Here is a 12,592-nt window from a genome sequence, read left to right as displayed (position 1 = left end):
ATTTAGTACTCTGAAAATATCTCCTTTTTTTATATCCCATTTCAATTGAATTCTTCTCCCTTCTATATCTTCCAATATGAGGGAGAAGTCATGCCTCTTCATTATCATTGCCCTTTTGAAAGTGTCAAACCCTTGAGCATTATTATATTTTAATTTTCTTCTTTCTAGGTATTGCTGTCTTGAACTATTTTCTTTATTTAATTTAATGATCATTATTTTCCTTAGACAAATATTCTTAAACTGGTGTTATCTTATAAGCCAGCCATCTAGAATACAGTTTAAAGGCTATGACTTTATGAAATCAATAATGCTGCGACCTCTCAATTTGTTGGGGACATGACAATCCATTGAAATGAATATTTGGTTAACTCTATTGTGAAGCCATAGTAACTGGGTTTATCATAATTGCTATGGTCAGAAAGTTTTCAGTGAGATTTTTTGGACCTGAGCTTTTAGTTAGTAGACCCCTACAATCTGTACTTGCTTTTTAGACAGGACATGCTCTGGTGAGTGATCATTATAGATGGTAAAATAAAAGCAACTTTATGCCGCCGCCTAGCCAGCGTGCTGATCTTCATTTTGCTTATTAATTTTTTTATTTTACCTTCTTGGGTTTTGACTTTGTAACAAGGCTTGGAAATAAACTTTGCAATTATCTAATGTTTGTCTCTGATTAACTTTGAGTCAATGTGCTGGTCAGTATGGTCAGGAAGTTGTAACTGGAGTAACTCATGGGTTTTTGTCAAATATTTGTTACACTTGGTTTATTATGCTGTATTGTTGATGGTTATGTGTGTTGGATAAACATTTACCACACATAGGAGCTAACATTTATTTAAACCTAGTTCATTAGCACTTGAGCCTAATTGAATGTCATGTATAACGGATTTGCACATTTAATTAAAGCAACCACAACCAACCCTGAATTGATATCAAGAACAAATAATAAACTAATTTCAAATAGCCTTTCCACTTACATGCCAAAAATGTATATATAAATTCCTTCACACATATTGAAGGAAAGATAAAGGTAAGAGTAGATGAAATTAACTCTATGTAAACCATTTACATATAAGATCTACTGTTGGAAGTTGATACATCCTGGTCTTTGAGAGATGTCTGTATTTCTGAATCCGAAGTAATAGATGTGCATATCATATGCAGCTGTCAATCATAATGTCAGAATTCTCAGCTTCTCAGTGAGTGTTGTCTCTATAAATTGGAAGGTGTGCCACCTCAGGCATTTTTGACTTTTCAGGATCAACATGGTTCAGTTTTTTGCATTAGTTGAGTTGCTTAAGAATAAATACTAATCAATTTACTATATACTTGTGTATGAGCCTCCTGTTGTTTGTGATTGAAGTTTTTTTCTAGTTTAATATAAACTTGCATTATGGCTGGACTTAAAAGACTGTTTTACAGGTAATTCCATTATTTGACTGAAGATCCAGTTTTTTTTGTTTTTTGTAAAGATGCTTCAGTTGTATTTAATTAAATGTTATTATATGCAGTACATCTGGATGCCCTTATGGTGAAAGCTGCCATTTTCTGCATTATGTTCCTGGTGGGGTGAATGCTGTTACTCAAATGGCAAATTTGGGAAGTGGATTGGGTGCAGCTTCAAAGAAAACATCAGGAGTATTGCCTTCAGACCAGACATTTCCTCCAGCAAGCTTCAAGACACGGCTATGTAGTAAATTTGGTACTGCAGAAGGATGTCGGTTTGGAGAAAAATGCCATTTTGCACATGGGGAAAGGGAACTTAGCAAAGGAAATTCAGCTGCACATGATTTGAAAAATGAGCGGACTCCAGGACCTTTTGGTGGCAGGCTTCTTTCCACTGGCTTTGATGGGAAGATTGGAGGCCGTGCTGGCTATCGTGAGGTTACTCCACCAGCTGCAGCCACATTTGGTCTTTCTTCCACGGCAAAGATAAGTGTTGATGCTTCCCTTGCTGGTGCTATAATTGGGAAAGGTGGTGTAAATTCAAAACAGATTTGTCGTTTAACTGGAGTAAAGTTAGCCATAAGAGATCATGAATCTAATGACAGTCTAAAGAACATTGAACTGGAAGGTGCTTTTGAGCAGATACAGCAAGCCAGTACCATGGTTCGTGAGCTGATCATACATACAAGCAGTGCGCTGCCCCCAAAGCAATCTTCATTTCCTACAAACAATTTTAAAACCAAGCTCTGTGAAAACTATGCACAAGGCACCTGCACATTTGGAGATCGTTGTCACTTTGCACATGGCAATGGCGAATTACGAGACAATTCAAAATCTGCATGATTAGCTTAATAATTTTCTGTCCATTTTGTCTCGTTAGTTTAACATGAGTTTTGAGTGAGCGGTTGTAGTTTTACATTAGTGAGGAATAGTTATTAGTATTACCGCATACTAACTTGGATGCTCTTTGTTTGCGTGAACTTGCTTATGGCTACTGGAGGAGGATACTCACAAATTACTAATTTATTTTCAACTCAAAATTTCAATTTATTCACTAAGAATTGTGTAACTGAGACTTATTTTGTAGAGACATCTGCTTATTAAGAACAGATTTCTTATCTACTACCATTTCCCAGTGTGAATTTTCTTGATGTGGGAAGTAGGTCAAATAGTAATTTACATTGATTATAGCTCATGAACTCAAATCAGGTGAAATTTTAAGTTAATTAGGCCAAAGTTTTTGTATCTAATTAGGCGAAAGTTTTTGTATCTAAGTAGGCTAGATGATGTTAAAATTTTAACTCTCCTAGTCGATTTAATCCTTTGTTTGATAAAATTATGTATGCGTATCATTTGATTTTTGAACTCTTATAAACTATAAACTATGAACCGCATATACATATCATTTTTCTGAAATCTCTTATAAACTATGTGTGCATTTCATTTGATTTCTAAACTCCCTTAAAAACTATGTAATCATATCGTTTGATTTCTAAACTTTCTTAGGTATATGAATTTATTGGAACATATCCATATGATGTACAGATATTAGCTCTCCTAGTTGATTTAATCCACTATGTATGCATATTATTTGATTTCTGAACTCTCTTAGGCCTATGGATTTATTGGAACATAACATATCCAAAAATATTTGCTTCTTGCTGGGAGGTCATCTCTAAGATTTGTTAGTTTGGCAATACATATTTGTATTGAAACTACTGCTTTGATTAACTTGTAAATACAATTGGTGTACTGATTTGGTGAACTAAAAAATGAGTCGTGGGACCAACACGTATTTTTGAAAACATAATTTCACTGTTTTTCTTTTTACTGAAAACTGTTGAAACACTTTGCTTTAATTTGCTTTTAACTGTACAAGTCTAAACTGTCTGGACCAAGGTCACATGTAGGCAACATGTAAAGTTATGATGTGCGAATAGAAAATCATAGAAATAATTAATTTCTGGTAGGATTATAATTTAAACAATTACTGAAGCATGTTGAATTATTATTTGAACGGTAAAGAGTATTTCTAGAGCATCATTCCAATATTTCGGGGTTTGCTGCTTTTTTAGTTAATGTGTTCAGATTGTGGGTAAGTGCCAATCTCTGTAGCATACAGTTGTCTTTATTCATGCTACGTTTTGCCATGTGATACGAATTGGATTTAGGTTTGTGGTTTTGCTTGGCCCTGTTTCACCATTTGGTGCAATATAAACAAATGTACTTGATGTTGTTTTGTCATTCAATTGATTAGTATTTTCAAATAATTTAAAAGTGGAGAGTATGAAATAGAGTTTGGCAATTGAGTGCTTGATCAACCTGCTGCTCTCTTTACAAGGGTAGCAACTACAAGTTAGTTGCATAAAACTGTTATCCAACTATTTAATAACATAAATTTTAGGTAATTGATGAAAATGTTCTCATTTTTGATTTTGCGGGAACAACTGATATTGTATGATGAGATTGTGGCGGGATCCCTTCAAGAAGAGAGCATGACTACGAGGTTTTTTGTGAATAAAGATGACTAAAGCTAGCAAGGTCTAAGCTCAAGAATGTAATTGGTTGAATCAAACTCTGGATATCAATGTTTTTACGGCAGATAAAAGAAATACATCTGTTGCCATGGAAATAGAATATTTATTGAAAGGCAAGTACCATGAATAAATAAACAGATTTGCCTCTAAGCAAATATGTGAAAGAGAAGCTTTTTGTAAGCAAAGAAATCAAATCTGAAAGAAAACCACCTTGCAAGCATAGTCAAAGCTTGAATCTATGGTTATGATACATGCTACCGTTTGTTAGTCTGCAGCACATAATGTTAACCAATTTGAAGGCTTTTGGTTGGACCTGTAATCTGTTATATAATAAAGATGTGTCAATTGTTGACTTCTTCAGGTCCTATTTTCTCAAAGCTTCCAAGATTGCTTTTTATCAACAAATTAGAGTGGCAGCTACAGATTTCCTTTTGTTTCCTGTGGTAGCGAATTCGTAATATGAATTTCACTGTTTCTGGAACGGGAACGTCTCTCTGAGAAAATGCTTCGAGGCTAAATGCCTGAAAGAGGTATGCTATACATTTAATAAAAAGACTAGCTATTTTTCATGGTATCAAAATGACACCGACTGTGAAATGCTTTTATTAAGAATGATCAGATCAGTGTAAATGCCCCATTGGTCCTGCTGCTTGTAATAATAATGAAAATGGAGCTCTATGTAAAGAGGGAGGGAGATGATGTTAGTTCTTTCAACATTTCCATGTCTACAAGTGAAGCGAGTCTTGGTTTCATATCTCTTAAACACATTGTCATCTTTGACATCTTAAAACATGAAAGTGTTTGGTTTGTTCAGAAACAATCTAATTCTTTTTTCCTCAGGTAATTAGTTTTCTTTTGGAGATTTCTCCATTATTTAGTTTAATTATTTTAGGGTTTTTATTTTTTATTGAAAAGATGCATATATTAATTAAAATAAAAAGAATATATAATATAAAACAACAGCCTGATGGAGTCACCTCTAAGCTAAAAACCTGAAGGTATCAATACAAGCTGGATATAAAGGACTATTGCATTAGCAAGACAGCTGAAAGTTGTAGTCTTGATTCGAAACAAGTTACAGGACGAGAAAGTAATATCTTGCTCCAAGTGTACAAAGCACAAGATCTTTTGTAATAATATCAAAGTTATCAAGTAGAGGCTGGTTGTGGTCAATAGCAATGACTGCTAACGGGGATTATACTCTTGATAACTGTATTTGGAATTCTGAATTGTTGCTGTTGTTCTCCTTCAAGACTTTAGCAGGCAACTTGCCTGCTGCAAAATAATATCGAGTACCCCATGCATAATCACTTTTGTTGGAAGACAAGTGTTTGAAAAGATAGTTTCAAAGTTATCAAGTAGAGGCTGGTTGTGGTCAATAGCAATGACTGCTAACGGGGATTATACTCTTGATAACTGTATTTGGAATTCTGAATTGTTGCTGTTGTTCTCCTTCAAGACTTTAGCAGGCAACTTGCCTGCTGCAAAATAATATCGAGTACCCCATGCATAATCACTTTTGTTGGAAGACAAGTGTTTGAAAAGATAGTTTTACATTGGATCACCCAAGTAAAAGGATGCATTGACGAAAAGATCTTGAGTTACATTGGATCATCTAAGTAAAAGGATGCATTGACGAAAAGATTTCAAGTTACATTGGATCATCTAAGTAAAAGGATGCATTGACGAAAAGGTTTCGAGTTACATTGGATCATCCAAAGTAAAAGGATGCATTGACGAAAAGATTTTGAGAGCAGTACAATCTAAAAGAGCTGATTTCTATTCTAATTTTTAGTTAAATAAAATTGGAACGAGATTCATGATTTCTTGCCAAATTTGTTGTATGCTTGCAAGTTAAAAAGGCACGTTTAATTGTCTCTAGCTTGTGACGGCATATGGAAGGCACGTTTAATTGTCTCTAGCTTGTGACGGCATATGGAAGATCTGCAAGTGCGTACGATTTATTTTATTTGCCAAACTTGTAGGCAATTAAGTTGTCTGGGTGGCAATCTTAAACGATAATTTATAGAGTTCTTATAGTTTTTGGTATAAGGATGCAAGGATGTGTTGTAAGGTGACAATTAATGGGTATTTAAACAATTTGAATAACATAAACTACCATAGACTGGAAACTAAATGCGTTTAGTTAATGGTCATTTAAACAATTTGAATAAGCTGAAAGAACTTGAAATTTTGAAAAAGTAAATACAGCGTGTTGAATTGAACATATAATCCACGCCTTTTATTTATTTTTGATTTTGTAACCTTTTTTGTCCCATCCAGAAGTCCTAGAGATGTGTCCAATACGTTCTGTTGACATCGAAATTCAAAGGGCTTTAAATTTAATAATTTTTTTTTTTTTGGTCACGTTTAAGGAAAAATAAAGAATTTGGGCTTAAAGTTGGGTGTTCATTTTTATTTTATCACATTATATTATGTTTACCTAAAGTAACTATATCATTTATTTAGGTCTAAATAAATTAAGAAATATGATTTTAAGAAATAAGAGCACATGCCACTTCTATACCTCATTCGATTCTTTGATTGATATATTAGGTGCTACATGTTTTGAGTTAATTTTTCATTTTATTGAGAGTCACTCAACCTCTTTGGGACACTTGTCATATTGGCTCCATGTAGTCATTATGCAAACTATATAATTGTGGTGTTAGATAATTACCTAATCTTGCCTATCATCTTAGCCCCACATACGTAAATTAAAGTCTTGAAGGCATTTTTAATTAAGAAAGTATTTATAATGTGCATTCAATAAACTTTCTCTAGTCTTTATGTGGTAATAGAGAACATAAATATTCAAATAAAGAAAGCATTTGTAAGGTAGTTATATAACACACATTTATGAACCAAACCTTGCCATTAAATATACTATATCCCAAAAATGGATTATTGAATTCAAAATTTGAAACACATTCTTTTAATAAATGAACCTCATTTAGCTTCACTCGTATTTTGAAATCTGATTTTCCCCTTCATCTTAGAGCTCTCATATCCACCTTGAACACCTATAAATCGCATGCAAATTCTTCTTTCCCTTCCTTTATATTTCTCCTCATGACAAACTAATTGCCTACATTATTCTTTATGCAATTCTCTAAATCAACCTACAAGTTATTTCTCCAACTTTTCTGTTGTTGATTGTTGCTTATTAACACCATTAAAGGTTATATTGCATAGAGTTTAAAGCATTTATGAGACACCAACAAGTGGCATTGAAATTTGCTTTTTTGTTTCCCTTAACTTGACCTCTCAAATTCCTTCAAAAACATGAAATAAAATATACTTCTTGCTTTCAAAATTTTGTTGCACCATATATAATGTCTTGTTTATATATTTTTCTTTTTCCTTTGGAAAATGAATAAAATACTAAACCAAGTTGCACTCCTTGGGTAGTTGAAGGGCCATTATTTTTATCTTTCCTAAATTCAACAGTTTTTGTCTCCATTTTTTGACACCCAACTTGAAAGAATAAGACAATGATGGAATGCCAAAAGTCACTTGTCTTATGAACACTTATCTTGGCATCAAAATTAATAAAAAAAATATTAATTCTTCTTTATAATTTCCCTCTAACATGCCAATAGACCCCTTCAATTCTTCAAACCTTGAAATTTGTAATATAATCACATTAAACAACCTAGTTGCCTTTGATTTTTAAAATGAAAGCCAAGTATTGATGAATGGAGATTTTATCTTTGTAAAACTTCAAAAGATACTTTTGAGGTTGAAGCCTACACAAAAAGTGTAAAACATAACATAAAAAAGAATTTATTTTTGGTGTTGCAGGATTGCTTGTAAGCTCAAGTGCTCTTAATCAGACACACATAGTAAGAAGTTCGTGAAAATAGGCTCACAAAATGGAGCTGAGTAATAGAAATGCCCTTTTAGATTGTTAAAAATCTATAGAAAACTCCACGATTGCATTAGGCTCATTAAAATACTTCTTCCTTCGCCTCTTCCCACATCTAGCCAGGACAAGTGTCATCCTCTTCCAACATGCTTACTTTGGACTCCTCTTTCTCATCATGGAATCCAATCCACTATAATATGATCTCTTCTTCTAGTTGAAAATATCACTCTTCGCTTCTCTCTTTGGAATCCAACCCACCATATTTTGACCACCTCCACCAACATGTATCCAACTATTTCCTACAACACAATACATCTATTTCTTTGCATATACATCAACACTGACAAAATCCATCTTTGCATTCACTTTTTTCTCAAAATACAAGCCATATTTCAAAAATTCAATAAAGTATGATTTTACCGATTCCTTTGTTATCATTGCAACATTCTCTTTTTCGTTATCTACTACAATATTTTCATCTTCATACAATCCAATCTTTTCTTCAACAAAAAATGAAAAATATTGTGCATTAACTCTTTCTGTATCGCTATTGCAATATCTTCTTCACTCTTAGCTACACTTTCAAATACCTTCATGGCCTCTAAAGGACTCTCATCCATTGTTGCACTCTCCTCTTTCTTATGATCTACCTCTAGAACTTCACTTTTGCTCTCTTCCATCATGCCATCATTAAGGAATATTATTGTAATACTTCATCTTTCTTCTTCACTTGCATACATAACTTCATTTATAAACACATCATTTTTAGGAAAATAATTGGATTCCTTAAAGCCGATATTTTTCTCTTTTCCTCTCTTTTCCTTTGTTGCTCTGGTTCCCCTTAAAATTTCTAGCATACTCTCCATTTCATTTATTCTAGGCCTATAAGTTCTCTCTCTCTTGATTAAGACTAAAATTCCTAAGGGATTGCCCACAACCAATCCCATACACTTCCTCTTTTTCATCTTCACATACAATTTCCAACCTGCAACAAAAAACACATACATACCTATTCTCTACCCAACAAAGATTTTTAGGAGGCACACGTCTCACTTCCTCTACCCACTCTCTCTTAGTGGAGGAACTATGTGCACCTTCTACCCAACTTCAATTTCTATTGGAGGACAATCAACATGCTTTCATACACATTCCATCCAACCCAAGGTTTTGATGCACACGACCTCATGTTCAATAATCTGTTTACACACTAAAGATCTCTAGCTCTGATACCATTTAATGTTGAATAGGATTGGAGGGCCCCATCAAACTACCCACTCAATCTTGTAGCCTTAACAAGCAAACCAATCCACTATGTGGGAGCAAAATATAAAACATTATTTCAACCTTCATATATACATTCATACAATAAAACTCCTAAAAAATAATAACATATGAAGTTTTCAATAATAAACATAATTAATAAATTTTAGAATATTACTAGGCACTTCATACCTACAAGTCTTCAGATCTTCATGCCTTCATAACTTCTTGGTTTCACTCATATTTTGAAATATGATTTTTCCCTTCATGTTAGAGATCTCATGGCTACTTTGAGTACCTACAACACACTTGCAAACTCTTCTTTCTCTTCTTATATTTTTCTCCTCTTGTCAAGCTAATTACCTACACTCTTCTTTATGCGATTCTCTAGAGCAACTTGCAAGTTATTTCTCCAACCTTGTTGTTGTTTTTGATTAAGGAAAAACAAGTTTTTAAGGGACCAGAAACCCTATACAAGACATGTTTTAGAAGGACCTGCAACCCGAACCGAAAGATAAACTTGAAAGTCCACTCAAAGAAACAGGAAACACAAAAGAGACTCAACACAACCAATCAAAAGAAGGGGAACAACATTACCCCCACCAAAAACCAATAGGCTGCAAAACCAACAACCCTAACCCAACTAGGAAGGATCAAGAATTTGTCCTACCCTTGTGGGATCGAAGGGTCATATCAAAAGAGGACTGGGACAATTTAGATTTTTTACTTTTAACAGTAATCCATCCCTCCTCAACCCTAACAGCAACCTTTTGCCAAGAGGATGGGTCCAGAATAGAGGACCTCCCATCATCAGGAGGAACAAAGCCAACATCCAGAGATGCAGGGACAATAGAAGATCCAACAACAATTTGGGACGCGGGAGGGTCATCCATCGAAGAAGAAGATCCAACATTTTTCAATCAATCAGTCGGGATGCCACCGCAAGCATCCACACATTCCTGAGGCAAGACAACACCAGAAACAAAGGCAACAACCAGAGGCACAATACCATCGGCTTGAGGAACCTGTGCCACCACCTGGGAGAAGCTTTTCTTTTTAACAAAATAGTGTTTAGAGGATGCACCCTTCCACCAAGAAGCAGATCTTTTTTTCTTTTTATCTGTTGTGTAGCAACATGTCCAGTCTGGAAGCACTTTCGACATCTAAAGGGGATACCTTCAAAGTCGAGCGGTTGGACCTAACTGAGCTGGAAGCCCTTTAGAGACATCAATGTTAACCAAAATCCGAGCATAAGTAGAATGATAAATTTGGAAAGAATCTTTATTAATCATTAGGAATTCACCTAAAGCCTCCCCCACTTCCTCTAGCAGAGAGTCCATCCATAGATGAAGGGGAAGGTTAGGGAGCCTAACCCAAATAGGAATCTCATTAAATGAATCAGTAGATGGGTTAAAACCCGAGAACCAGGGTTTAACCATCAAAACAAATTTGTCCTCCCAGCTGAAAGGATTAATACCTAAGATTTTTGATCTATCCTCTGCATATTCAAATTTAGCAATGAAAAAACCCTTGGTTGAAGGAAAAATGTTAACTAAACCTTTTATGATCGGTTCCCAGCTTTGGGAAATCCAAGTGTGCAGCTAAGGAAGGCTTGGTCAAAAACCCCGAAACCTGCAAATCAGACCATGAGCTTCAAACACCGAGGAAGTGTGGATGATCTCCATATTAGATCAACAGACACCTTGAAAACCAAAGGTTTGCACACAGTAACAACCACAGGCCCCAAGCCATGAGCATCCCGATCAGCAACAGAGGGCACTGAATGCACCTTATCACCATCCTTAGAGGAAACCCCCACAGAGCCCCCATTCACAGCACTAGCAAAGCAGTCTCACCAGCCGCACCAGGGGGAATAGGGGGCTGGACGACATCACCAACCGACCTTAGGGAAGACGGCTTCGTAGCAGCAGACGACCTTAGGGCAGCGACGGCGACAGACGCAGACAACCTTAGGGCAACGACCACGGCAGACGCAGACGACATTGCAGAATGTTTTTCCAACCTTGTTGTTGTTAATTGTTACTTCATAACACCATTAAAGGATACATTTTATAAAGTTAAAAAATTTATAGAACAACAAAAAGTGGCTCTCAAATATGCTGTTTTATTTCCCTCAACTTGACCTCTCAAATTCCTTCAAAAACATGAAATAAACTAACTTTTTTCTTTCAAAATGTTGCTGCACCATATACAATGCTTTCCAATGTATTTTACTTGAAAAAATAAATACACTAATAAACCAAGTCATGATCCTTTGGTAATTGAAGGACCATTAATTGTTTTTCCAAAATTCACTAGCTTTTCCCTCCATTTTAGGCACCCAAATTGAAAGAATAAGACAAGAATGGAATGCCAAAAGTCACTTGTCTCATGAAAACTTATCTTGACATAATAAATGATAAAATAGATATTAATTCTTCTTTACAAGTTCCCTCTAATATGCCATTGGACTCCTTCAACCCTCCAAACCTTGAAATTTTGTAATATAATCACATTAAACAACCTAGTTGCTTTTGATTTTTAAAATGGAAGCCAAGTCTTGATGAATGGAGATTTTATTATTGCAATATTTCAAAAGATACTCTTGAGGCTCAAACCTACACAAAAAATGTAAAACATGAACATAAAGAACACATTTTCGGTGATGTAGGATTGCTTGAGAACACAAAATTCATCAATCTTAGACCCATCTTTAGTTATTGAGCTAAGTACACTTGTTTTGTATTAACGTTTAATCAATTAATAAACTCACCATTTAAATTAACTCACCTCAAATCTATTTTACTAAGCTATTTGTGCCTATTTATATGCACTTGATTGGATTAACTTGAGCCATAATTAAGAAAATGTATTTTACTTTACATATTAATATCAATATTCACATTTTAACATTCATTTTATGCTTTTATAGATTGAATTTAATTAATAAAATATAATTAAAGGGAAATATATGATTATAGACATACATTGACTCCTCCTTGAGTATGATTACCTCATATTTATGGAGAGAATTACATAATGGTGTACATGCACTCCAAGTTCTTATGATTAGACTCTAAACATTCAATGAATGAATTTACACTTTACATTGATCTAAAAGTAAATACTTAGTATGCATAAATCATAATTAAAATAAAAGACATCACATATAAGCACAATTATCTCTTTAATAATGACAAAGCAAAATCAATTATAAGGAAAATACTAAGTTACAAGCACGTCTCTAAATTTGGAAAGAACCCTTTAATCTTTCACTATTAGTATTTTAGATTGTGTTTACAAAAGATCTTAATATTAATGGTTTTCGTTACCTCTTCAATGGTTGATAAATGAGATTGGTAAATTGAATGCTAGTTGCTTTCTCTTGCACACCTTGTTTCATCATTTGATATTTATTTGCAGATCAAAATAAATTTGACCTCCAAAACAACAAATTATATATCAACTATTTAAACTCTTC

The 12,592-nt window shown here is 34.3% G+C and overlaps 1 protein-coding gene across 1 annotated transcript in view; it reads left to right on the top strand.

The window, feature by feature from the left end:
* LOC131061151 (zinc finger CCCH domain-containing protein 14) overlaps positions 1–2,568 on the top strand; it is a 29,775-nt gene extending 27,207 nt beyond the window's left edge. The window contains exon 3 of the mRNA XM_057994660.2: positions 1,512–2,568. Within this exon, the coding sequence (XP_057850643.1) occupies positions 1,512–2,289 (778 nt within the window). The 3' untranslated portion in view covers positions 2,290–2,568. The remainder of the gene's footprint in view (positions 1–1,511) is intronic.
* The last annotated feature ends 10,024 nt before the right edge of the window (positions 2,569–12,592 follow it).

This window comes from Cryptomeria japonica, chromosome 4 (assembly GCF_030272615.1).
Source record: "Cryptomeria japonica chromosome 4, Sugi_1.0, whole genome shotgun sequence".
In the NCBI taxonomy this organism is placed as follows: domain Eukaryota; kingdom Viridiplantae; phylum Streptophyta; class Pinopsida; order Cupressales; family Cupressaceae; genus Cryptomeria; species Cryptomeria japonica.
Note: the sequence above shows the minus strand (reverse complement) of the source record. Positions and strands in the feature narration are given on the sequence as shown.